The sequence below is a fragment of the Balaenoptera physalus genome, assembly GCF_965194825.1.
Source record: "Balaenoptera physalus genome assembly, chromosome: 2".
In the NCBI taxonomy this organism is placed as follows: domain Eukaryota; kingdom Metazoa; phylum Chordata; class Mammalia; order Artiodactyla; family Balaenopteridae; genus Balaenoptera; species Balaenoptera physalus.
Genome location: NC_138883.1, coordinates 143,458,914 through 143,486,672, shown reverse-complemented (window position 1 = coordinate 143,486,672; position 27,759 = coordinate 143,458,914). Strand labels below are relative to the sequence as shown.

General features: G+C 46.6%; 1 protein-coding gene across 3 annotated transcripts in view; it reads right to left on the bottom strand.

Annotated features, from left to right (window-relative positions):
• Nucleotides 1-414: 414 nt before the first annotated feature.
• ALPK3 (alpha kinase 3) overlaps nt 415-27,759 on the bottom strand; it is a 47,412-nt gene continuing 20,067 nt past the window's right edge. For all 3 annotated transcript variants that reach the window (XM_082448514.1, XM_082448516.1, XM_082448515.1), the window contains 10 exons: nt 26,522-27,749; nt 10,754-12,845; nt 9,956-10,103; nt 9,453-9,580; nt 9,260-9,295; nt 6,762-7,042; nt 6,115-6,203; nt 5,089-5,312; nt 2,681-2,729; nt 415-2,073 (listed from right to left, as the gene is read on the bottom strand). In XM_082448514.1, coding sequence (XP_082304640.1) covers nt 1,728-2,073; nt 2,681-2,729; nt 5,089-5,312; nt 6,115-6,203; nt 6,762-7,042; nt 9,260-9,295; nt 9,453-9,580; nt 9,956-10,103; nt 10,754-12,845; nt 26,522-27,749 — 4,621 coding nt within the window. In that variant the 3' untranslated portion in view covers nt 415-1,727. The remainder of the gene's footprint in view (nt 2,074-2,680; nt 2,730-5,088; nt 5,313-6,114; nt 6,204-6,761; nt 7,043-9,259; nt 9,296-9,452; nt 9,581-9,955; nt 10,104-10,753; nt 12,846-26,521; nt 27,750-27,759) is intronic.

Genomic DNA, 27,759 nt, shown 5'->3' with positions numbered 1-27,759 from the left:
GTCAGTGAGTAGCTGAGAGGCAGGAGCTGGTCGTCCCCCGGGCTGGTCTTGTCCCAGTGGAGGCAGCCAAAGACACTGGGCGTTTCCCCAGAGCCCCAGCTCTGCTCTTCCTTCCTGGGTTCCTTCCTTTGCATTCCTCTTCCAAATGAATGAGCAATTCCAAAGGCCTAAGAGCCCTCGTAAGGGGCACAAGCCATCATTCCATTAGTACAAGAAGCACAGACTGTCTAGCTGTGGCCACGGAAGGCTGAGGCTGAATGCCTCAGGATCCAAAACATGGATCTAGGATCCAAAACATGGATTCATTTTTCCAGGGGGTCCAGGGACTGTAGGACGCCTTCAGAGAACTGCCTGGGGAGATGGGACCCTGACCCCATATACCTACAACCACACCAGATAAGGGCGAGCAAGATACACAGTTGCTGCCTTTATTGCATTCCAAGGGGAGCAGGCTAGCTCCAGACCCACCCCATCCCAGGCCTCAAGGAAAGGTTCTCAGGAAGGGCCCAGGGTGCTGGGCCGAGCACAGCAATTCCTTGGGAACCTATATTGAGGCCCAGAGCTGGAGTTCCAGGGTCAAGAGCTAATGGTTAGGGGCAGGGGTCCTAATTCCCAGGCACAGAGACACTCCTCCACCCTGCACATGGGTGGATTGCATTCTTCCTACACCTCCCAGGTGCATACCCTCTGGAGAAGAGTCCCAGCCCTCTATCCCTGGTCAAGAGGGGATGTGAAATTCACTGTGACCCCACCTCCTTTCAGTACGGAGCACAAGGTCCCACAAAGTCAACACCTTCCCTCTGGCCACAGCTGCTGATGCAATCCTCATGCCAGCTCTCACCTCACGGGCAGAGGGCCTGGGAGAAGTAGGGGAGGAGTGTCCTGGGGTGGGCTGAGTGGCCAGAGGGTCTGCTCCTCACCTAGGTATGGTGGGTAGGGTGAGGGTCAGGCTAGGGAAGCCCTTGGGCAGGGGAACAAACAGAACTCAGTGAAAGGCAGGCAACAGGCTGCAATTGGGCTCAAAGCCAGGGATGGGGGACAGGGTGCAAGGGAGCATGGGAAGCAGGTGACTGAGTGCCTGAGTGATGGGGGAAGGAAGAGCATGAACACACATCACCAAAGATCACTGCACAAGGATATGACAGTCTCTGGAAGGGCCCTGAGCCCCATTCGGGCTCAGGGACAGCTTAGTTGCAAGATAAGCTGGGATGAATGAGGCAAAATTACTCGAAGGAAAAGACACCCTGAGAGTCACCAGGCCAGACACTGCAGAGGAAGTCTGGAGCCCTGAGGACAGGGAGGGATCAGGGCCAAGTGAAGGGAAAAGGGTAGGTGCTGGCCTGCGTGCCCCCAGAGTACAACATTCACGGCAGGGCCTGGGGCAAGGGGTTGGTTGCAGAACTCATGCAGAGGACTCAGGGAGCCTCCAGCAGTGGCCAGTGTAAACTTCAAGGAGGGCTAGGCTGCCAGGCCCTGGGAGGTAGGGCCTGGGAGCCGCGGTGACGATGGCACCAGGAGAGGGCACCAGGAGAGGCCACCGGGCAGGGTGTCATGCACCAAGCATCTGATGAGGAGCTGAGTGAGGAGAGGCTGCGGGCAGAGGCCCCGAGTGGTGCCTCCTCAGTGCACCTGCTCCAGTTAGTCCTGTACTGGGAACATCTCCATCGGTTCGAGCTGCTTCCTTGTTGGTCTGCTGCTGGGTGGAGGCCCCCAGCCTCCTGTGGGGGCTACCGCATGCCCTGGGCCTTGGAGCCTCCATCTTGGATGGGATGCTGTCCCAGTAACTGGGTGGCGACTGCCTCTGAGGCCTGAGGGGTGGCCTTGGAGCTTGGGGCACTCTTCCGGGTGCCCTGGGGACTGGGGGGGCCTTTCCTCTGGGGCTGAGGACTCAGCTGGGGGCCCCTCCTGCCGGCAGATGGACTCTTGGAGCCTTTGGCCTTGGCTTGGGGGTGGGCAGCCTCAGGGCCCTTGAGAGGTTTTAGCCCCAGCATCTCACAGAAGGTGTTGCACTGGTGGGAAGAGGCAAACTGGTCCAGCAGGGCAGGGAAACAGCTCTCCTTGAGGCCTTGGTATCTGCAGCCAAATAGTAAGAGCTGAGTAGGAGTCCCACCCAGAGAGAGAGTCCTTGGGGGACAGACTGTGGGGTGGCCACAGCCAGGGTGTCGTGCCCAAGGTACACCCTACCTTACCTCGGGGTGCTGGGGAGTCCACCTGGGGTCACCTCAGATGGCAGCATCCAAAACCTCAGTTCTAAACTGAGGTCTCATTACACCCTGGCCTGTGGAATTCATCAGGTGGGACATCACTTGGTGTGAGGATGATCTGCCTTATTAACATAAATTAGAGCAGACTCCAGCTCACCACTCTACTCACAGGGCCCTGCTTATCTGCACCCTGATGAGCTTTCACAAGTGAGAAGGAAGAGGAGCAGGTACACTGAGAGCCCAGGACTGTAGGTGGTCCTGTGCATGGGCGTCAAGAGCTACTGGTCCAGATCTGGGGTCAGGGGCACAGCAGGTGGGGATCAGTGGCCCCTGAGACATTACTACATGGCCACGGGTGCAAGTGGGACTCTTTGGTCACAGGTCTAGCACCTCAGGGATGGAGAACCAGAAGAACTTTGACATTTTACACCCTGAGCAGACTCTCAGAGGGCATTCTGTCCCCAAGAAGCACTCACCCTCGCAGTTTGGTAGCAATCTGCACATCAGTCATTTTCCAGTTAACCCCTGAAAAGAGAGAGAGTGGGGAGTTGATGGCATCCTGGACTGGTTCTACGGCCCCCATGTCTCCAAGATGGATATCACTTTAGATGGGAACTTGCCAGATTGCAGGGCACATCTTCAGGTACCCTCTCATTGGGCATCACCCTGGCCTGTCTCATGGGCAGTGTGGGTATCTTTGTATTATTAGTAGTAATAATATTCCCATTTTCACAGGTGAGGAGATAGGCTCAAAGTTAAGTGACTGCAGCAAAGTCACATTTATTCATTCATTTAATAATTGAACACTGTGTGCGATGACCACCGTGAATCAAAGTTCAGTCTTTCTTACTCCTAGATCCAAAAGTCTTCCAGCTGTGCAATCCTGCCTCTACTGGATGAGATTAGGTCACAAACTGAGCTGGCCTCTGGCTTTGAGCTAAAACTTTCTCCTTCCTCATAACGGATTAGCCCATCTGGGCAAGAGGGAGAAGGTGGAAATGTGAAGGTATTTCAGGGCTGGGCCAGCAGAAACGTTAACACTGGATAAGACTGACTTCCACCTACTCATAAAGGCAGGAAGCAAGCACTTCAAGAAGCTCAGATGGGCTCCTAGGTTAAGACAGCCTTGAAGAACAGATCCAGGCAAGTGGTGACAAAGGAGACATTTCCCACCCTGGCCAGGCCACCCCAGCATCTTAGCATTCATGCGTCAGGCCTGTGACTCTCCTTCCCTGTTTGTACACTGTCCGGTTGCCTTCCTCCAGGAACCTACCTCTCACTAACAGGCCTGAGTACCCGTGGATGATAGAGTGGCACAAATGTGGGCTTGAGAACCAGGCACACCTGGATTTACATTTCAGCTCTGTCACTTTGGAGCTGTGTGTGCTTGGCCAGTCACTTACTATCTCTAATCCTCGACAGTAAAAGTAGGGATAATGCTGCCCATCTTGAAGGGGAATTGAGAAGATCACAGTATGTGTAGGACTATAACTTAGTGTCTGAAACACAGTAGTTATGCAATAAATATTAATTTCTTTGTCATTTCTCTTTCAGCATTTATCACATTCCATTTTGTGTTATAATAATGATGATCCCTTACACTTGCACAGAATTTTGGTTTGCAGAGGGCTTTCACAAATACAGTCTCATTTAATCTTCTTAACAAGTCTGAGAGATAGGCAGGGAAGATATGATTATTCTTAGAGAGGGAAAGGAAATGGAAGCTCAGAGAGATTAAATGATCTAACCTGTCTGAGCTTTTCTTCTCTGTAAAACACAGACCCAGCTAGAAAATGATGAGACCTAGGCTTGAATTTCTTTGACTCTCAAGTCTTTCTACTATATTATGTTATCATCGCATTGTAGAAATTGGTATACTTATCATAGCTTCTTGAGGACAATGGCTATTCCTAATTCACCTTTTTATCTTCCCAATATTTAGTAATGTTGGAAGGAAGGAAGGAAGGAAGGAAGGAAGGAAGGAAGGAAGGAAGGAAAGAAAAATTTATGAGTTAACAAATAGAATGAATGATAATGGTTTAATGTGTTACTAGCCCCCCTCCCTTCAACATATAGAGTTGTATATACAATATTTATTGTATTAATATTTATTCTTTAACCCCAGTGCAAAGCACATTTAAGCCAGTTTTCAATCTCTGGCCCTTGGTTTTCTCACTTATTTACATCAGGGATAAAATGTAATAGTGTGTGATATTCCCAGCATTCCAGTCCTCTCACTGTAGAGAGAATTTTATCTTTTCCTCTCCCCTGCCCTGTCTGGTTACAGAGAGTAGGCCTGGAAAGGAGTGGTCAAAGAAGGAAGGAGAATTCATGCTTGCTGGCCTTCCTTTGTTGGGGAGAATCTGAGTAATGGGAGAAATAGAAATAAACTAAAAAGAAGCAAGAGAGACTAAGTTTGTTTACATAATAAAAAGCTACCAAAGACAGAGGGGGGAGCGGGGAAGGAGGAGACTGCAAAGCTATGTGTGCGGGGATGGAAGAGAAAGTTTAGGAAGTTGGAGAATAAGAAAGTTCAGAGCAGAGCTGCAGGGAAGAAGGAAAGGGAGATTTTGGAAACGCGGTTGTGGGGTTTGAATTAGATCCCATGTAACGGTCTTTGAAGTAAATTCCTTTTTAATTTTAAGTGAAGCCTGGAGTGTACTCCTTTAAATACAACTGCAGTTATAGACTAGGCTCCATGAGGCCCTGATATGTATTAGCGTTGCATACAAAGTGGTTCCCGTCCAACGCACTTTACAAGGTTACTGTGAAAGCAAAGGAGAATACGTGCAAAAGTGCGCTGCACACTAGTAAACGAGAACTGTGACCCTGCCCCTCCGCATGCTCTCCTGCACATGTACATGCACACCTCACACCCTCATACCTGCCAAATCGGTGACAAGGAAGCTGCCATTTGTCCACAGATACAGCCAGTGCTGGAAGGTCTGGCATTTCTGCACGGCCTCAGAGCTGCTAGATGCTGCTGGAGCCGCAGCAAAGCCCCATTCCCGGGAACAGTAAGACTCCATGGGCTTGCCCAGGTCCTCCTCCAGGGTAGCATATGGGATATTGTTTGCAGGCCGGTAGATCAGATACAGTGGGATGATCCTAAACATAGTGTCACCCTGCAGTGAGCAGGAAGTATGGCCCCAGAGAGCTCCTCCCTCCACCTCAATTCTACAATCTTGGATCCAAAAGGAAGGCCCTTCCAAGAACAGAACTCTCAGCTCTGAGCCTGAAGGACAGCAAGGAAGGGGGGTTCCACCCTGAGTTCAGGAAAGGAAATGGAGGCCTCCTCCATTCTCTGAGGTCAGTGGGATTAGAACTGAACCCTGCTATAGCCCCAGGAGGCCTCTGCGCTTGAGTGAGGACTAAGACCTGTATGTGCCAAACAGAAAGGAATACCCCTGAGAGGATTCAACCAGACTGTGCTCAATGCCAGCTAGACCCTAATACTCAAGAGTTGAAGTTCCAAGTCTCAAAATGAAAACAATTTCCATGTGTAGCTGACTCCTACAAAAATCCACACTGACCCTGCCCACCTACCACATTAGAATCCTGACCAGTTTGCCTGGAAGCTTTAGCCTACCCCATCACCTTCAGAGAGGCCCAGAACCTGCTGTGCCCAAACTCTGCAATCAGCAAAAACTGGGCAAAGGAGTGGGGAATTAGGGTGGGTGGGAGGAGACTGAAGACCAGAGCAGAAGCTCTTCTAAAGTGGGCAGTGAATCTTGAGGTCTTTATTTCTAGATTTTGTGGAACCATTGAGCTGAGCATGGGGTTAGCTGGGGGCCCATTTGCACATGGCCATTACTCAGAAGGCCCCCAGGAGGCTGTGAAATCATGGTTCTCTGCAGAAGCTCAAGTCAACACGTCTGCACACTGCACGGGCCCCTCCCTGTGCACTTACTCAGGCACGTCCCCAAAGCCAGGTGCAGCCCGGGCTTCAGCCGCAAAGATTTTGCAGTACTCTCGACTCATGTTCTGGATCTTGCACCCCTGTGGATTGAAGAGAACCAACTCTGATCAGCAAGGAAGCATCCCGGTTCTCTATCGTGCCTGGCTCTTGGTGGGAAGGCCATCTGCTAGAGGCTGCAGGGAGGATCCCAGCCCTGGGGGAGGTGGGGTTTATTCCTACCCTCCTCCCTACTCTGCACCTCATTTTTCTCATTTGTAAAACAAGAGGCTTTGGACTTGTTTTCAAAGTGGTTTCCAAAGTGTGTTTCCTGGAGCCCTAGTGATAGATGGCAATGCCGCAGGGGCCACACTGCAGAGAGCAAGGTACCGACCCCGCCCACAGTCACTCCCCTTTTAACTCCCAAATAAGGCTTCTGTGAAAGATATCTTTGAGGGCAGTGAAGAAAGTTTTCTGCTGAAAAATACAGTTTGAAAACTATGGCCCCAAAGATGTAGCCTGGACTACATCTCAGGCTCTCGTCGAGGTAAAGTTGAGACTAAGGTGGCTTCCTCCTCCATACTGGGCTTCCCAATAGGACCCAGGCTGGGAAGGGGAGGGATGAGAGAGTGGAAGGATGGGGCAGGGGGATGGGACAGTACCTGGATGGTGACGTCATAGTTTCTGCCCAGGAGAGAAGTCTCACTGCTGGGCCCAAACACAAGCAGGCTGGACACCTTGATGATGCACGTGAGGCCTGACTCGAAGATGGGTTCCAGCCCGTAGATGACCTTGGCCTGGGAGGCCTTCCGAAGGCCACACCCGTGTCCACTCCCTCGTAGCTCCTCGCTCACCAGGCGCCCAAAGAGCTTGTCCCCCCAGCAGCCAGAGTCAGCCAGACCCTTAGCAAACACCATGGGGGTCATCTCAATCTCTTCTCCAACTGAAGGGGAACAGGAGAAATGTGGAAAACTAGAAGCTCCCCACTGACTGCTGTGGGACCCATAGCACCCCACCACTCTGTCCATGACTGCTCTTTGGGTGTGCACTGGGGGGGGGGGGCCCTATGGACTATGACCTCCTGAGGGCAGACACTGTATCTGGTAAAACCGCCGTCATTCAACAGTGCTCATGTGTGCACAGAGCAAGGGCTCAGCCAGTGTCTGTGGAAGGCCGGGGTTTTCTGAGGAAGCAGCAATCAATACAGAGTATCAGAATTACTTTGTTTTAGAATTCAGTGTCTTGATCAAATGAATAAATGACTCCATCTCAACCAACATGTTTGACTGAAACAAAAAGTTTGTGAGACAAATCCAGTAGCAGTAGCTCAAATTTGGATCACTAAATACCATTTTCCACTAAAAGGAACCAGAACTCCCTAAAGAAATGGTTGATTCCAGGTCTAGGGCAGGAAGTGTCCTAGACTGACCTGAAACATCTCTGGACCATAAAGCAAGTAAGGTATCATAAACAATTGGCAACTTGTCAGAAAGACACAAGAGCCAACCTGAAGAGGCTTCTACTGGCAAAAAATGAGACAATCTTACCAACAACAACAACAGCAAAATAATTGCAAAGTATTGAACATTCAAATGTGTTAAAAATCCATACTTTCATAATTATAAGTTAAAAAAAAACCTTCCCTCTGGAAAAAAAAACCCTCATTCATGACCTTTGGAGGATGTTAGGGCACCAACTCATTATTCTGAAATCTAATAAGAGCAAGGAGGAAAAGAAAGTATTTTTTCCTTCATTTTCTGTTGGACCTATATGTATCAGGATTACCAAATAACCATTTCTTCTTTTCCAAAAAATTTCAGCTAATGAATAAAGAAGAAATGACAGAATTAAAATACTCCATGTTGCAAACCTTAATGAAATAAAGGACTTAGGTGATAATCAGTGACTGCTAAAACCCCTAGATGATGACAGGGGTTATATCAGATACCGTTTTTTAAAGTTTAAAAGGGATAGATCAGGCAGAAAACACCTGAATGAACCCAGTGATCACTCTTAACATTACTAAAACAATCAGACATCACATGCCTCCAGATAGGATGCAAAAGGAAATACACAGCACACCTGTGAAATGTTCACACAACCCAAAATTTGCACCTGAATTGGAGCAAGCATCTCAAGCTAATTACCAGTTTAGAGGAAGCACATCAATGAAGCAACATGTTAAATGGTGATATAATCAACAAAATCCAAAATGTAAGAAATTCTTCAACAAATAAATGGCAAGGGGGGAAAACAAATGAGGGAGGAGGAACTATTATACATTTGATAGATTTAAGGGATTATATTAGCCAAAAGCACTGAGTGGTTCCTAATTCAAATAAACCAACACTTATGAGAAAGTTGGGAAACTCTGATTGGATATTTGATGATAATAAAGTATTATTACTAAGTTTTTAGGCTTTTTTAGTTTTTAGGTGAGGTTATATTTGATATTGATTAAATTTGACTTGATAACTGAACAAAAGGCACTAGTTGAATGAATGAGTAAATAAGTGAATGAAGGAAGGAATTAATGTATTAGTTGGCAAATGAAGCTCTAGAAACCTTTCCATCACCAGCCACCTTCACGGTCCTAATCCTTAGTGTGTCTTTTGCAGGAGCAATACATCTCTTCCCCTAATATTTGAGCCTTTAAAATGCTTATCAAACTTTGGGGTGTATCACAATCACCAGGGCATCTACTGACATGCAATTGTGTTAGGTCCTACCCCAGAAATTGTGATTAAGAGTATCTGCAGTAGGGCTCAAGTAACTGCATTTTCAGCAAGCTCCCTGTGTGAATCGAATGCAGGAGTCCACAGACCACTGTGAGAAACTCCGGGGAGGGAGCTGGCAGGGTGAGAAGTACCCTGGTGGCCAGTCCTGCTCTTGATCAAGGGCTCTGACATGGGCAAAGGGCACAGGCTGAATGAACTCCTTGTAGGACGTCCCCTTAGCCACTTCCTCCCCCCTCATCTTCTGAAACAGCTGTCCCCCCCCATCCTCCTCCACAAACCATATCCTAAACTAGGAGGCAAAGGGTAGCTGTATGTGGAGATAAACATGGCATTTGGAACAGATTCCAAGTCTTTAAAGAAGCCCCTGCAGATAGCCGGGTAGGGACACAGGCCCACCCATTCCTCCCCCTGAGGGGCACTACCTTGACCTTCTTCTCTGGAGATGAATCCTGACAGCACTGTGTGGAGAAAGAGAAGAGAAAGCCGCTATCCTCAGGCAGGTCTGCCCAGAGAGAGCTCCACCTCTGCAAAGAGGACTGTTCCCCGCCGCCCTCCCACCCACCCAGTGGGGGCCAGGCAGAGACCCCGGGGAGGGGGGGCAGAGCTCACACTCACCCTCGGGGCTGAGGCAGAAGTCAGTGGAGGCCGAGCCGTGCTCATTGTGGATGGTGCATCGATACATACCACAGTCTACGGGGGACGCCTGCACGATGGCCAGGGCCGCTGGCCCTTCATCCCCTGCACTGCAGAGAGGAGACCCTCTCCGTGAGGCCATCACCATGGCACAGCCCAGGGCCAGCCTGCGGTCCTGAGGCTTCGCAGACCCCGCTCTCAGAGAATGCTGTGAGCCCTGTCTCTGAGAGCTCTGGGAAGAGCTGGGCCTGCATCACACAGGTCAGGACTGCACTAGCTGTGTGACTTTGGGCAAGTGACTTAATACCTCTGAGCCCCAATGTTCTCCTCTTCACTATGGGAATACTAGAATCTCCCTCATAGGGATCTTGTGAGGATTAAATGAGGAGGTAGATCCAAAGTGCTGGGACAATGCCCCCCACAGTATTGCTGCTGTAATTTATTAGGGAGCCAGGTCAGGTGGAGGTGGTACCCAGCTGGCTTACCTCCTGCCCACCTCGCCCACTGGGCGCTGATCCTTGGCCCATGTCAAGACTGAGTCACTAAGAATGTTGAAAAACTGGCACCAGAGCTTCAGGCTGCCCGAGGCATCAGGAAACTGCTCCACCCGAATCTTCCGGATCACCTGTGGGGCTGGAAGCAGGGGCACAGTTGAGAGGGACAAGCCACTTCCCCTCCATCGTGTGCCCTCTCTGGCCCTACCCCTGCTTCCCAGGGTGTCCTTGGTGGCACAGGCTGAGAGAAAACGGGATTAAGCCTCCACACAGCCCTCACTTGGGTCCCACCTGTATCTCTGAGGCTTTTGCCCTGACTTCAAAGCACACATCTTAGCTAGAAAGAACATAGTATGGCACCTCCACTCCAGGCCAGGGAGAGCCTCACAGCTGAGGCCGCAGACAGCAGTCAAGAGAGGAACTTCAGTTTGCAGCCTAGGCTCCTAAACCTAGGACCCTGCGTTTGAATCCTGTCCATACCACTCTGTACTCGAGGGACAAGTCTGCAAAGAGGCGATTACGGTGGTGATGATGATGATAGAGCTAGGATACTACTGAAGCCAGGCCCTGTGCTGAGTACTTGATTTATTCTATCCCATGTAACCCTCACAATGTTACAAAGTTGGTACTATTTCCAACTCCAAGTGGCCTTTCTGATTCCAAAGCCTGCAGGATTATTACCTAAGAATACCCTTTACAGAGGTACGCTAAACCTCTAGCAGGCAGGGTTACCCCAGCAGGGCCCTGTTCCGGGCAGCCCGCTCCTGTGAAGCCGTACCTGTTGCTCACCTTTTAGCAGGTCTTTGGCTCTCCTTGGCTTGGCCGGAGTGCCCTGCTTGCCTTCCTCCAGGGCCAGCTCTGCTTCCAGGTCGCTGGCTCTGGGGCTGGAGCCCAGGGTTCCTGCTGCCGGCCCCTCCTCTGCCCGCGGCACCTCCAGCATGCCTGCCTTTCTGCCCTGAGTAGGGGAGCGTTTCTCCCGCCCTGGACTCCCCGGGGGCCCAGGTGCAAGGCCCTTCCGGGGCCCCCGGGGGGAACCCGAGGGGCTCTCCCTTTCTTCGGGCTTGGTTGGCTCCCCGTCTCCTGCTGCTCTGACCTTAGGGAGAAACCTCTTCCTCCGGGCCCCCAGAGCCAGTTCCTCGGGCGTAGCTGCGGGGAGATCTGTCAGAGCTTCCCCTGGGATCTCCTCCTCTCGGAAGGGTTCCTGGGCTCCGCTCTCTGCTGACAGCAGTCCCTGCCCAGGGGCTGCCTGCCCACCCACCCCCACCAGCGCCCCACCCATGCCGCTCTCCTGGGAGGTCGGCAGGAGGCCAGGCCCCTCAAGGGAAACCTCTCCCTCATCCTCACTGGATCCTCCTGAGGTCAGCCCAGGGCCTTCCTCCTCACCTACCACGATGGCAGGGATAGACAGGGGGCTGGGGCCAGGGCACCGGGCAGCAGCCAGGGCCTGACGGCCAACCTGCACCTCGCGGTCCAGGAGGCCGGTGAGGCGGCGGGAGGTACAGGGGCTCAGCAGCAGGGTCTGCGCGCTCTGCACCAGATGGTTGTTCTCCACATGCTCCAGGATGCGCCGTGACGTCCGGGGACTCAGACCGGCCACTTCCACGGTGGGGACCAGATAGGGTGAGGGTGCCTGATCCCCAGCGGCAGCTTCCCCCTGGGCCCCGGGGCCCCTGCCACTCGTCTCTGAGCTGGACAGCTTCAGCAGCAGGAGCAAGTAGCTCTTCAGGGAGTCTATGAGGCCAGGGTCACAGGTCCGGGAGCCTGAAGTCCTCCCTTCCACACCGGGCACCTTGGCGCAGGCCCCCTCAGCGTCTGCTGCCCTGGTTCCTGGCGGGTGACTCCGGCTGGGGGTGCCCGGCCCCAGGTGCAGTGGGGGGGCAGAACTCAGCGAGGCCTGGTCCCCAGAGGGTAGGAAGGCAGCTGTGTTCATGTGCTGAGAAGCCGGGGTGCTGGGCAGCTGCTGCTGTGAGTTATCAGTCAGGCCAGCCCCAGGAAGAGAGGGCAGAGTGGGCACCTGGGGGCTCAGGTCCACTGGAAGACAGCCACCCAGATCCACAGGTGGCACTTCTCCTGGCTGTTCCTGCTTGGGGCCCTGGGACAGGCCCTCCTCGGGCTTGTCCTTAACTGGACCCGACTGCTCTGGCCCTCGACATCTCTCTCCTCCCACCTGCTCCAAACTGCCCTCAGGAGGCAGCTGTGCCCCGCGCGTGAGGCCCCCCACCAGGGGACCCGGCACAGTTTCCTCACGGTTCCCGGAGGCTGTTCCTGCTGCCTCGTCAGATCTGAGCATAAAATCAGGTTTGTCTGGGACGGAGAACTCTTCTGGGGTCTGTTCAAAGCATTCAATAATCTGAGGGGACCTAGGATCCTCTGAAGGTGGGCGTTTGGGGGCCCTGGACTGTGGGCTGATACCGGTCATGGGCGCCTTCTCTGACCAACATTTCATGGCTGTGGGAATGCTCCCCTCTGACCATGCCCCCTTGTCTTCCGGCACCCTTCTGTCTGCCTGTGTCCTCTCATCTGCCTGGGTCCCCACCTCTCCTCGTGCCATCACATCCTCCTGGGAATTCCTGCCTGACTCTGACCTCTCACTTTCTTGTGTCACAACATCCACCTGTGTCTTCCTATCTGCCTGTGTCCTCTGGGTGGTTTGTGTTCCGTCTCCCTGCGTCCTCCCATCCACCTGCATCTTCCTATCCACCTCTGTATTCTTCTTGCCTCCAATGTTCTGATCGGAAGATGCTCTCCTGTCCTCCTGGGTTTCTGTGTCCATGGGCTCAATGATGTCCTGACTTCTGGAGGTGCTGCAACCAGCAGAGACTGTATCAGAGCTGCTGCTGGCCAATGTGGTAGGAGCCATGGTTGCCTGGGACTCCTGGACCTGAGAACACACAGACAGAAGCAAGAACTTAACTACACGTGCCTTAGGATCTCTTTCCAATCCAATATCCCAGCCTCCTCTGACCTCATCCAGAACGGCCATGATGAGAATCCTGCCACCTGGTTTCTCAGGCCGGCTAGGGGTGACAGAGTCCCAAGCCCACCCACCCAATCCCTGATCCCAGAGTCTAGACCAGGGAATACCCAGAATCCAGGTCTAGCTCTGGCCCTCCCCATCTCTCCCTGAAGAAATTTTGCCTCTCCTGACAGCCCCTGATCACGTGCTACCCCACCCCTCAACCCTGCCATTCGGAGGAGAGTGTCCTCTCCCCAGGGCTTCCGAGCAGTCAATCTGTCCCTCTCTTGTGGCACTAACTGCCCTGGATAGAATTAGGGGTGAAGTGGGAGAGTGCCAAAGGGTCTCCTTGACAGCATCAGGGACAGCATCGTTATTAATGCTGAGTGAGTGGTAATTACACAATGCCATCCAGAGAGGGTTAAAGTCATTATGAATGACACCTATGCCAGGAGATCCATGAAACATTATAACGTTACCCTTCTGAACACCCGCTATTTGCAAAACACTATGTTAGGCCCCTATTTATCACATATGTATTACCTCACTCCTCACAACAATATCAAATAGTTGCAAGAATCATCTCTATTTTAGAGATAAGAACACTGATGGTCAGAGAAGGAATATGGTTTGTCCATTATCAGATAGTAAGCGGTAGAGTTTAGTTTAGAAGCCAGGTGTGTCTAGCTTCAAATCTCATGTTCTTTGTTGTTATACTATATGGTCACACATTTAAATATAATTAAAGGAACTTCTATCTAAACGTACTGGCATAAAACAGTAAATTGCCTCTTTTCCTGTTGGATATAATCAAAACCAACTAAGTAAACAAGAAAAAACAAAGCAAATTCCATTGTTAGTGGAAATGGAGGCTAATAAAACCTACAGTCTCAAAAAAAAAAAAAAAAAAAAAAGGGTAAGGATTGCCAAAAGCAGATAGATGAAACTCTGGGAGGTTGCAAGAGCTGTAGGATCACAGAGGACTGGGTGGAAATCAAGCAGAAGACATACAAGGGAGACGTCCAACAGTCAGGAAAAGAACAGTGGAGCAGCCTACCAGAGGCAGATCTCAAAAAACATGAGCAAAAATACACGAAAATTGCTAAGAAAATAGATTTTGAACATACAAGAACTTAAGGAATAGTGTTCCATGGCCCTGGAGGAAACTACTGGAGAACAAACTTTGGTCAACCAAAAGTTGACTGGGGAAACCACAGCAAAAGAATTGATGGTGAACACTGAACATATATTTAACCATAGAACCAAGACTAAAACCAAAAATGTTTAGAGTGGCAGATCAGAATGTCAGTGTTTATGCCCTGACAATGCAGAAACGATACAACTAGCACAGAAGGGGAAAGGGGAAGAAGATGACAAGTGGAGTTAAGTGCCTTAATTGTATCACTTATACAAGCCAGGAATCAAAGGCATGACTCAAAGCTGAAAACCCAAGTAACAGAAATACAGCATATTCAACTATACAAAGATAGTCACTTAGAAATAAAACTTTGGGATAATAGGAGATAGAAAATGAAAGGGAAAAAAGGTAGGGAGGAAGTGGAAACTCGATCACTGCTCATCATAAAAAAGTAAAACACACTGACTAAACAGATAAAATTACGGATGATATTACATAAAATTTAAATTATAAATTACTACGTACAAATATTTCTAAGTATCAGAAGAACCACACACAAAACCAAAGCAAACAGAACGTATGAGACCTTAATATGTATTTAATTAAATTATATTTAAATTAAGTATAGAACTTAAAGTTACTTTACTGCATATGGAATTCTGAATGAATGGTATGAATACGAAAAAAATAGAAGAGTTTGGTGAATAACAGGAGCCATCAAATGTAAGTCTGACTGACCGAAGAATGTTAGTAAAAACGCTCCTCCAACTTCTCTGAGAACCAGTAAGACACGAACAGACAAAAACACCTTGGAGCTGGGCTTCCCTGGTGGTGCAGTGGTCAAGAATCTGCCTGCCAATGCAGGGGACACGGGTTCGAGCCCTGGCCCGGGAAGATCCCACATGCCACGGAGCAACTAAGCCCATGCGCCACAACTACTGAGCCTGCGTGCCACAACTACTGAAGCCTGCGCGCCTAGAGCCCCAGCTCCACAAGAGAAGCTACCACAATGAGAAGCCCATGCACCACAACAAAGAGTAGCGCCCACTCGCTGCAACTAGAGAAAGCCTGTGTGTTGCAACAAAGACCCAACGCAGCCAAAAATAAATAAATTAAAAATAATAATAAAAAATTAAAAAATAAATCTGATTGTGACACTCCCCTCCTTAAAAGCCTCTCAGCAGCTTATCATCACTTACAGGCTAAAGCCTAAAAGTCCTAGCCTAAAAGAGCAAAAAGTTTAAGAATACTCCCTGCCCGGCAGGGTATGGGGAAACAGGCATCAGCACAGCCTCTATGGATAGTAATTTGGCATTATCTAGTAAAACTAAAAATACTTATATTCTTTGGCCCAACAGTTCCACTCCTGGGAATTTAGCCTATAGATATACTTTCATGTGCAAATTGACATATATACAAGGATACTCATTGCAGCATAGTTTATAATAGCAAAAGACTAGAAATTACCTAAATTACATCAATACAGGATTGATCCAATGAATTATGGTACATCCACATCCCAAATAAATAAAATAAATACCCAAATAAAAAAGCAAGGTATAGGACAGAAAGTATCATATGCCACCTTTATGTGGAAAATACAGAGACACATATTTGTAAATGTACAGAAGATAGCTCTGGAAGGATGCCCAAGATACCAGTTATGGCAACTTATTTCAGGAAGAGGGATGGGGTGGTGGCGGTAGGGAAAGGGTGAAGATTTAATATTCTCTAAATACTTTTTATACTTTTTGGATTTTATACCATGTGCCTATGACACATATTTAACAAAATCCAATTAAGAATGAAAATTAATAAGTAAATAGACCCTTGTGTGATCAGTGAGGCCTGTCCTTCAGCAGGGGACCCAGGTCTGTCTCTCCAGGCTCATCTCTTGGGTCACTCCATCCCACAACACTAACATACCATGCTGATTACTGTGCTATTTTATAACCACTTTGTTTTTTCTCTGCTGGACATTCTCAGCCTTCTCATTGCTCACCTGGAGAATTCCTTCCTTTCCCTGAAGACCTCACTCAGGTTTCTTCTCATTTTAGAAGACTTCTGAGTTCCCTTCTCCACCCAAAAAAACGTAAGTGTCTTCTTATCCTATGTATCCATGGCAAATGTACCTAATTCTATTATTATACCCTCATTCTCTGTGGCAGTTATGCATGTGTCACCTGCTAATCTGTGAACTCTTCCCTTTCAAAGAGGGCCCAGCACAGGCCCAGGGTTAGACTTGGTGTGCAATAACTATAAAGACTGACCTCTCTAAACACTATGGGGGGCGGGGGGTGTGTGTGTCTGCATCTGGAACTGTATGGAGAAGTGAGGAGGAATGTCATGTATTTCTTAAAAATAAAAAACTGTGTGAGCTGGGGTGAACCTATCTGGTTCTCTGTGGGCTTTTTCATTACAAAGAACATTAGCAGTTTTAATTTGCCATCCTGTCTTTCTGTCTTCTCTGTAAAATTTTTGAGATTAAGGAACCAGTCTGAATCACCTTTGCATCCTTCACAGACTGAGGCACACAGGAGGTTCACAGGAATGAACCACTGAATGGCAAGTACTATGGCTTGTAACACTCTAAGAGGAGAGAGTGCTGGTTTGGGGAAGCAGGATACAAAGTCAGGGGCTTAACAGGGATGGAGCAGGGCATTGTCAAGGACCTGGAATCTACTTCCTTGATGAAACCCAGACCCAGGGCTCATACTGAGGCTTCATCATCTTTAAATGTTTGGTATAATTTTCCAGTGAAACCATGTGGCCCTAAAGATTTTGGGGAGGAGATTTAAAATTACAAATTCAATTTCCTTAACAGTCATAGCATTATTCAAATTATCTTGTTTCATTTTTACATGAGTTTTGGTAGTTTTTTTTTTTTAAGAATTGTTCTATTTCATCTAAGTTGTTGAACTTGTGAGTGCATTTTTTTTCATAATAGTCCTTTATTATCCTTTTAATGCTTGCAGGGTCACTAGTGATATCTCCTTTCATTCATTTTTTTAAAGAGCTTTATTGAGGTATAATTGACAAAACAGTATACATTTAAAGTGTACAACTTGATGTTTTGATATATCTATATACTGTGAAATGATCACCACAATCAAGCTCCTCTTTTGTTCTGAATACAGGTAATTTGTGTCTTCTCTTATTTTTTTTTTTCCTTTGTGAGTCTTCCTAGAGGCTTATCAATATTATTGATCTTTTCAAATAGCAAGATTTTGGTTTAATTTTTTTCCATAGTTTTTCTGTTTTCAATTTTATTTTTTGCTCTTTTCTTTATTATTTTTCCCTTCCTTCTGCTTGCTTTGGGTTAGTTTTGTTCTTCCTCTTCTAGTTTCTCAATATGAGAGCTTAGAGTATTGATTTCAGATCTTCTTTTCTAATATAAATATTTAATGCTATAAATTTTCCTCAAGACACTGATTTAGCAGCATCTAAAAATTTGATATGTTGTACTTTCACTTTCATTCAGTTCAAAATATTTCCCAATTGACCTTAAGACCTTCCTCTCTGACCCATAAAAGTGTGATATTTAATTTAAAAGTGTTTGGAGACTTTCCTATTATCCTCTGTCACTGATTTCTAGTTTAATTTCATTTTTGTCAGAGAACATACTTTGTATTATTTCAAATATTTTATATTTGTTAAGGTTTGTTTATGACCCAGGATATGATCTATTCTAGTGAATGTTTTATATGCACTTGAAACAAATAAGTATTCTGCTGTTGTTATGTGGAGTATGCTATGTGTCTATTAGATCCAGTTAGTTGATAAAGCTATTCAGTTCTTTTCTATTCTTACTGATTTTCTGTTTACTAGTTCAATTGGTTATTGAGAGGTGTGTTAAAGTCTCCAACTATAATTGTTGATTTGTCTATTTCTCCTTTCAGTTCTGCCAGTTTTTCTTCATGTATTTTGAAGCTCTGTTGTTAGGGGCAAACTCATTTTCATTTTCTTGAATTGATTCTTTTATCATTATGTACTTCACTATTTTTCCCTGGTAATTTTCTTTGCTCTGAAGTCTGCTTTGTCTGATATTAATATGGCCAGTCCAGTTTTCAGTTGATTAGTGTTTGCATTGTATATATTTTCTATTATTTTACTTTTAACCTACCTATGTCATTGGAATTGAAGTCAATTTCTTTTAAAAAGCATAGAGTTGGGAATTTTTTTTTTGATCCAGTCTCACAATCTCTTTTACTTCATGTGTTTAGACCACTTATATTTAATATAATTATTTATACGTTTGAACTTACATCAATTATTTTATTATTTGTTTTCTATTTGTTCCCTCTGTTATTTCTTCCTGTTTCCCCTTTCCAGTTTTCTTGTAGATTATTTGAAAATTTTTAGTATTCCACTTTAATTTACATATTGTGATGTTTACTATATTTCTTTGTATTTTAATTATTGTTCTAGGGCTTACAATACATACACTTAACTTCCCACAGTCTACTTAGAGTCAACATCTTACCACTGCAAGTGAAATGTAGTAATCTTACCACCACATAGGTCCCTTTACCCTCTCCCTCTTTATATGTTACATTTACATACATTAAGAACTTTAGCAGACAATGTTATAATCTGTACTTTTTACCTTCAAACATTTTTTAAAGAATTCAAGAAGAGAAGAATAATCTATTATGTTTACCCAGGTATTTACAAGATTCCTTGTATCATTTCCCTTTGTCTGAAAAATTTACTTTAGCAATTCTTTTAGAACAGGTTTGCTAGCAATGCATTCTCTTAGTTTCCCTTTATCTTGGAATGTCTTTATTTCACCTTCAATACTAAAAGATATGTTTGCTGAGTGTAGAATTGTAGATTGAAAAATATTTTCTTTCAGCAGTTAAAAAATATTATTTCACTTCCTTTTTTAACCTCCATTCTTTCTGATGAGAAATCTGCAGTCATTCGAGTTACTGTTCCCCTATAAATAGTGTGTCGTTTTTTCTCTGACTACTTTCAAGATTTTATTGTTGTTGTTGTCTTCAGTTCTCAGCAATTTGACTATGCTGTTCCCTGGCATGGAATTCTGTAGGCATTTCTTATTTGCAGTTTGCTGAACTTCTTGATCTGTAAGTTTGTGGGGGTTTTTTTGCCAAATTTGGGAAGTTTTCGGCCATTATTTCTTCATATATTTTCTCTGCACCACACTCTCTTCTCTCCTTCTGGGTATCCAATGACATGAATGTTAGACATTTTGATACTGCACCACAGATCCTTGAAGCTCTGTTCATGTTTTTTTTCTCTCTGTTATTCAGATTGAATACTTTTGATTGACCTATCTTCAAAGTGCACTGACTTTTTCCCTATTGTCCTCATTCTGCTGTTGTGCCCAACAAGCAAGTCTTTTTTATTTCAATTATTTTATTTTTCAGTTCTAAAATGAACAATTTGTTCTTTATATCTTGTATTTCTTTGCCAAGACTTTCTATCTTTCCACTTATTTCCAGAGTGTTCAACCTTACTTTTTGTCACTGCTTTAAAGTCAGATAATTCCAACATATCTGCCATCTTGACATTGGCATTCTTTAACTGCCTTTTCCCATGCAAGTTGAGATTTTCCTGATTTTCTCATATGCCAAATAATACTTATTATATCTGGCACATTTTGAATATTATGAGATTCTGGTTTCTTGTATAAATCCTATAGAGAATGTTAATATTTTTGTCTGAGCAGACAATCTACTTGGTTGTGTTCAGGCTGCAAGTTCCATTCAACATTCTGAGGTTGTAGTTTCAATGTCAGGTCCATTTTCAAAGTCTTTGCAGTGCTATTCAGATCTGTCCTGTGTGTGTGCCACCCAGTGGCCAGTCTGGGACTTGGATGATGGTCTCTTAGTTCCTTTTGATACAATGTTCAGAACCAGATCCATGCATGAACAGCTTGAGAATAAGCCCAGGAATTTATAAACAGCTTATAAAGTCACTTTCCCAAACTTCTTCCTGTGCATGATCTACCCTTTACTTTCGGGGTCCTTAGGATTCTCTTTTCCAGTCCTCCCTCAAAGTTTTAGACCCCTGTGGCCTGTGCTACTGTCACTACCAGGAGATTCCTCTCCTATTCCTCAAGCCTGTTCAGAAGGGCTTCTCCTAAAGCTCTCTCTGTTCATCCTGATGCTTATTTCTGAGTTTCTGATTGCATTAAGACCAGACCAGGGAATACTAGATTTTTTTTAAGGGTAAATACTGCTGAATCAGTGGTACTTAATTCTGGTCTTATTCCTCAGTCTGTCTGCTACTATTTGCTTATCAAAGTCATCAAGTAGCTGCACCATGCATTTGGCCCAAGTTTTTAGTTGCATTCAGTGGAAGATACAGGGTGGATGGTGTTTACTCCATCTTATCCAGAACTGGAACTACCATAACCGCGATAACTAATTTAACATTCGTTACTGTATTTTCTAGTTCTGGATTTCTAGTTGGTTCATTTTAAAGTCTTTGCCACTTTTTATAGTTTCTAGTTCTCTGCTGAAATCTTCAATTTTGCCTTTTTATCTTCTTGAATATAGAATGTATAGTTTTATAGTTCATGTCTGATAATTCCAAAAGTTGGAATATATTGTCTGCTGGTTTTGCTAGTTCTTTTTCATGTTTCTTTCTTTTTTTTTTTTTTTTTTTTTGCCACACTGCGCAGCTTGCAGGATCTTAGTTCTCCAACCAGGGATTGAACCCAGGGCCACAGCAGTGAAAGTGCTGAGTCCTAACCACTGGACTGCCGGGGAAGTCCCCTTTTTCATGTTTTCCTCTCTTTGTGTGCCTGCTTATCTTCATTTAGGTGCTGAATATTACATTTGAAACATTTTTCAAAAATAATTTGAGGCTTAAGATGATGTTATCATCCTCCAGATGCTTGGGAGCAAGGTATCTTGAACCACCTTAATCTGATTTCAAGGACTGAGATATTTCTTGGTCACCCAGGTAACTCAGAGTTAAGCCTCAATCCCCGTGAGGGTAATTTGCTCTGGTTCCCTTAATCCTATGGTACAAACCTTCAGGGTTCCCAACCCAAAGACCAGGGGGTTTGCCAGGGCTACCACTCTTGTGACCATGGGCTCCAATTCTGGTCTCCCAAGTCCCTTGAGGCTGTCTACAACACTGCTGAGTCTCTCATTCTCCCCTTCTGGAGTGGCAAACAACCCCAGGACAAAAGCTATGCCAAATGCTGAGCTCACCATTCTGGATTTCCATCTCCTCCCAGATCCTGGGCAAGTGATTCTTCCCTTTGTTAGCTCTCCAGTGCCTTCAAGCAGACATTTTTGTATTTTGCTCAGCTTTATTAGTTGCCCTCAGTAGGAAAGTTGGTTGGAATTATCTAGCCCAGCATTACTGGAAGCTGATATTCAAAAAATGTTAGTTCTCTCCCCTTTCTGTCTCACTCCCAAGACTGGATGATGTTACAGTTAGTGCTAAACAAACCAAAGCAGAACACAAGACACAGAAGAGAAGAAAAAGTGTTTAGAGGCTTTAAATGCATCTAGGCATTAAGGTTAGGATAGGCAGGGGACTTCCCTGGTGGTCTAGTGGTTGAGACTCTGTGCTTCCAATGCAGGGGGCATGGGTTTGATCCCTGGTCAGGGAACTAAGATCCCACGTGCTGTGCGGTATGGAAAAAAAAAAATTTTTTTTTAAAGAAATTTTTTTTAAAAATTTAAAAAAGATTAGGACAGGCACGTGTGCATTCCTACCTACCACCTTACCCTTGCTTCATGCTATTTGTCCTTCCCAGAATGTCTTCCTTCCTCTCTTTAACCTATCTAATTTCTTTTTATCTGGGGATATTATGGGCATTCTTTTATATTAAAAAAAATTATATTTGATGTTTTTCTACTATGGTATTTACAGTAATAAACCCTATACATGCTGCCAACCAGCCTCTTCCCAGATGCCTTCTCTCGTGACTGCAGACCACCCCACTCTCCGTCCCTAGAAACCTACTGCAATAACATTCACCACAGCCTCTTTGCGCTTATGGTTTGGTGCAAGTCTAATCCCCTGGATTCATTAGATAATTTCTTAAGGCAACGATCATGTCTCTCCTCAAGCCCCCCTCCCTTCAACAGCTCTCAGAAAATACTTATATTCACATAGTCTCTGAAAACCAAAGCACCCTGATTATGCAAGGGGAGTTTCCACATATTGAGATGATCATCCTCAGGACCAGGACGTACAGGATGTAAAGACCTGTGAGGTCTCAAGGCGTTCAGCAGAGCCCTCTCATGTCTATACCACCCACTCTGAGGATTTGGGCAGATGGGGCATTCCACCATATCCCCACGCTCCTGTACCTCAGCTCCAGAGATCTGAGCCAGTCTCAGAGAAGATCTCAGGTTAGGGCACTAAAAAGCAGCCTTTGAGGACACTGAAGGCCAGTTCCCATTCACCAAGTACCTTAGGCAAGATTGCTTCTGCCCAGGGAAAGAGCTCCCTGAATAGCATGGCTGAGCTCAAGGAGACGGTCTCTGGACACTCTTAACAACCCAAGAGGCCACAGTTTTAGCATCTGCTCCTCATCCATATCCAAGATGAAAGCCTAACTTGAGCTGTCAGAGATACCCCTTATTTCCAGGAAAGGAAATCAAGACAGCGTAGGGAAGCAGCAGCAGCATATCCCAGAAGCAGAGGCCTTTAAAATATCTAATGCTAACAAGAGGCATGTTGGACCCATATGGAGAAAACAGCTTAAAAAGAAATAAGAGGGAATGTCCAGTGGTTAGGACTCTGCGCTTTCATTGCCGAGGGCCTGGGTTCAATCCCTGGTCAGGGAACTAAGATCCCGCAAGCTGCACGGTGTGGCCAAAAAATTTTTTTTAATTTAAAAATAAAAAAAGAAAGAAGAAAGAAGGCTTGAATGATAGAAAAAAATACCGTGCTCCTGGATAAGAAAGCTAAATATTAAGATATTGATATTTCCAAATTAATTCTTATATGTAAAGATACTTAATGCAGTCTCAATCAAAATACCAATGGTATAGAGACAGAAAGCAGATTAGTGGTTGCCTGGTCGTAGTGGTGGGAACAAGGATTAACTGCAAAAAAGGAACAAGGATCTTTTCAGGGTGATGGAAATGTTTTAAAACCGAATTGTGGTAATGGCTGTACAACTGTGAATTGTGTACATTGGACTGTACATTTTAAATAGGTGACTATTATTGGTGTATAAATTATACCTCGATCAAGCTGTTTAAAAATATACACCTAACAAATTTTACTAAAAGACCATTCAAAATTCAAATCTGACTAGTCTTCCATGAAAGGATTTAATATGGTTTTGATCTTGTTAAAAATAATTCATCACTTTTTTGAAAAGGTAGTTTTTTAAAATGGTGAATATAAGGATACAAGGTAAAAAACAATGTTATCTGGGAGTTTGGAAAAATTCAAACAATGATTCTAAAGTTTTCCTAGAGGAATAAACAAGACAGAATAGCTAAAACATGTTTAAAAGAAGTATAAGAGGGTTGCTCTGCCAGAAAGGAAAGCTACAACAATTAAAATGAGATCATCCTGGGGCTTCCCTGGTGGCGCAGTGGTTGAGAATCTGCCTGCCAATGCAGGGGACACGGGTTCGAGCCCTGGTCTGGGAAGATCCCACATGCCACGGAGCGACTAGGCCCGTGAGACACAGTTGCTGAGCCTGCATGTCTGGAGCCTGTGCTCTGCAACAAGAGAGGCCGCGATAGTGAGAGGCCCGCGCACCGCGATGAAGAGTGGCCCCCGCTTGCCGCAACTAGAGAGAGCCCTCTCACAGAAACGAAGACCCAACACAGCCATAAATAAATAAATAAAATTAAAAAAAAAAAATGAGATCATTCTGTTGTAAGAATCAACAAACAGATTAATGGATTATGATAGATGTATATATGGGAACTAAAATAGGCTTTAGTGGGTATAAAATCAGTGTATAAAGAAAGAATCACAAACTAATAGGAAAAGGTTAAATTTGGGGGAAATTACTTATTAACCAAAAATTGAGCTAGAGACTGATACTATGCTATACACCCAAATCAATTCCAGATTAATTTAAAAGTCAAATGAAGGAATTCAAACAACAAAAATTATAAAAATACAGATATATATTTAACTAACCTTGGAATAAGGAAGAAAAGCATAAACACTATTGAAGAAATGTTTAAAATATGCATATTGTGGCATCTTACATAACCACTAAAAATGAAGTTTTTCAGATAATTTTTAGGAACCATGAAAAACTGCTCATGAAATAATGAGAAGTAACGAAAGCAGAATATAAAACTGAATCAGAATAACAATGTAAATCAAATTTTAAAATAATAAAATACACATACAGAAAGATTGGTAGATATATCAAGATGTCTTTGGATGGTAGAATTATAGGTGAATTTCTACTTTTTCCTTTCAGTTTTTAGAATTTTCCCCCATATTTTTTACTATGGCCATGTGTTTCTTTCATAATCAAAAAATAAGACTTTTTTAAAAAGATTTGGTAGAATGAGAATATGAAAAACCAATCAAATTCAGCTACTAAAAAGCAACAGCTTCAAAAATACATATAGCTGTTAAATGCATTTTTCACATGTATGATACATTTCACAATTTTTTTAAGTACTAAAAAAAAAAGCCACACAAGCTCTTTGCAGGAACAGCAGAACCTCTACAGACAGCCTCTCCTGTGCCTGCAGTGCCCCAGCCCATTCGTCCCACTTGCGAGAGGCAAGGAGGGCCTTGCCAGGAGGATGCAGCCATTCTGGCTGTGGTATCCCCCGCCGCTGTGGGCAGAGAAGCCAGATTCACTCACAGACTTGGCCGCCAGCCTGATCTCTTCCCAAATGTGCTCCCTAGGGGCCCGTGAGGGTCATCCCTACCATATGCCCTGCTGTCCAGCCTGTGGGCTGTCAGGCATGTGGAGCGGCCCCATCTGGGCTCCTAGGAACTCACCACTCCCGCTGCTGAAATCTCCTGAGACCAGGCGTGAGGGGCTGAGAGTCATGAACAGATTCAGAGAGTCTGGTTTGAGGTTCACCCCACTCCAAAGACCTCTGAACTACCGTCCCCACAGACTAACCCCAGCACCCTCAGCACACACTGAAATAAAACCATCTCCCCTGGCCACCCTTGAAACTGGTCTCTCCCTCCTGCCCCCATGAAAGTTCTCTCTGTGGGAAAGGCAGCCCCTCCCTGTTCTCCACGAAGCATCCTTTTCCCGCTGCCCTCCAGGAGGTACTGCAGCAGCTTGTCCCTCATGTTTCCCTTCACTGTTCCAAGAAGCCGTCTGTCTTCTGCCTTGACCCCTGTGAAACACTGCTTTCAGCTGCTCCTCCTGTCTCCTGGGACCCATGCTCCTGCTTCCTCTGCCCCAAGAAACAATTTCATCTTAGTTCCCGTCAAAATGCTGTCTCCACTTGGGGTTGCCAGATTTAGCAAAGAGAAATACAGGACACCCAGTTAAATTTGAATTTCAGACAAACAACCAATCATTTCTTAGTATAAGTATATCCCATCTATTTTATCCAACCCACCCCCCGTCTTGATACACTTTTTCTTTCTGCCCCGCTATAAAACACTCCTTCTCTCTAAACTCCTGTGAAATACTTCCTGCCCTCTGCCCCTGAAACATGAAACACTGACCAAACGGGATAAACTGTTTCCCTTCTGTTAATCCTCTCAATCCTGCTCCTCTCTTCCCTCTTCCCCTGCCCCCTCCCCCCATCAAACTCCTTAATGCTGCCACCTGGATGCCCCACGCTCCCCCCGTCTCCACACAAAACCTCTGTCCTCTGTTGGCTACCTGATCCCCAGAAGAATGCCAGCACTCCTGTTCTCAGGGAAAACAGTTTGCCTCTACCTCCCACCACAGTAATGTCTCAGACCTATTGCCGTTTATTTCGTTCTTAGCATGCACCGAGCCCTGGGCCAAGCACTCTGATTCTCACAGCAGCTCTATGAAGTAGGCACTGTTTTTATTAAGGTTTTATGACTTGTCCAAGATTACACAATGTTAAGGATAGTCAGATTTGCACATAGGTATACCTGACTCCGAAATCTTGGATAAAACCCCAGATCAAGTCAGAATTTTCTGGACAGTGGATATTTTTTAAATCTTCTAATAAGCATCCAGGTCAAGACCCACTGCACACTACAGACCACTCCTCAGCCTCCCCATTCTCTTTCCTCCCCAAAGAACATCGTCTTCCTCCACCCCCCTCTGCGACACAGTCCCCTTGGAAGTGAACTTGCATGTTGTCAGAGGAGATGGTCACAGTCAGGCTGTGCTGCCCACACGCCTGGCATCTGGGGACTGCCTGGGGCGAGGCCCAGGCCTGTGGTCCCCTGCTCCTGGCCAGCACTCCACCTCACCCCACCCCCTTCTATAAATACCCCACTGCTCACTGGCTGCCGAGCTGTTGCAGCAACAGTTTCCATGAGGTCATCTCTCCCGAGTGGCCTCCAGCCACCCAACACCCACACTTACCTTTCCTGGAGTCCTGTGGCCTGCTTGCCCCTGCAGCGGGCTATCCTGGGGGCTGTGTCTCCGCCGGGCGGGGGGTGTGGGCACTTGGGCAGAGGCCTGAGGCGGGGCCTTCCCTGAGCTCTGAGCCCCAGGTTCTGGATCTCGACTTGGGGAAGAATCAGGCTTGCAGCTGGCGGTGGGCTCCCCTTTGGGCTTCGGAGGAGCAAATCTCTTCCTGTTGAAGGGCCTAGTCTGCTGGGGGGCTGAGGGCGTGGGCTGGCCAGGGACAGCAGGCTCCCTCTCACCTCTGGCTTTGCTGGATACCTTCCCTGAGGGCATCTCTCCAGGTGTCCTGCCACTGGGGGTCTGGGCCCCCTCCTCCCCCTGAGGCTTGTCTGCCTGGGTGCTCTCCGGATACATGTCCTTCAGGGAGAAATACACTTCCTGGTCTGGGCCTGGGACAGGGGCCTTCTGGGCCTGGTCTTGAGTACCCACAGCAGAGGCTGGCTTCCTGGTGCCATCTGCTCCAGAGGACCCAGGCCCCTGGACGGCCCTGCCTCTGGGCCGGGTCTGAACCTGCTCCTTGTCCCTGGGCCCCTGTGTCCCACAGGAGTCAGGTTTGTCTGAACTGGGGACACAGTTTTCAGAGGAACGGTGGCTTCGAGCTGCCCTCTCTACCTCTGGCTTTCGCACACCTCGCTTAGGTTCCTCATCTTTCTTTTTCTTCTTGGCCCCAGACTCCTTTTTGGGGGCTCTCTGAGGCCCCAGCTCCATGGCCTTACAGATGTATGTCAACAGGCCACGCTCCCCAGCCTCCCCGTTCTCAGGGGCAGCCTCCCCGTTGGTGGTCACCTCTCCGGAAGCAAAACTGTTGATCAGGCCCAAACCTGGGTGCTGACCAGGCTCCGTCTCTCCCTCCTGCCAAGCCACCGGTGTCCCGTTCTCCACCTCCCGGGTGGGGGCCGAGGGGACTGGCACCTCGGCCCCACTCAGCCGCCGCTTCCGCTGGAAGCGGTCGGGGCTGAGCTTGCGCAGGGTGTCGGCCTCTTCCACGGCCTCCTTCCCGTGCTTCCAGCTCTTCTCGATCTCACGCATCTTTGCCGCAGCCTTGCGCTTCAGCTTGGCGAACCAGCGCTGGTGGATCTTGTACTCGGTCATGGTGCCCACCTCCAAGACCCCTGAGCAGGACACAATTCCCTTGGCATTCTGGGCAGAGGCCTGGTAGATGGCGGCATCTTCTTCTCGACACCTAGAGGCAG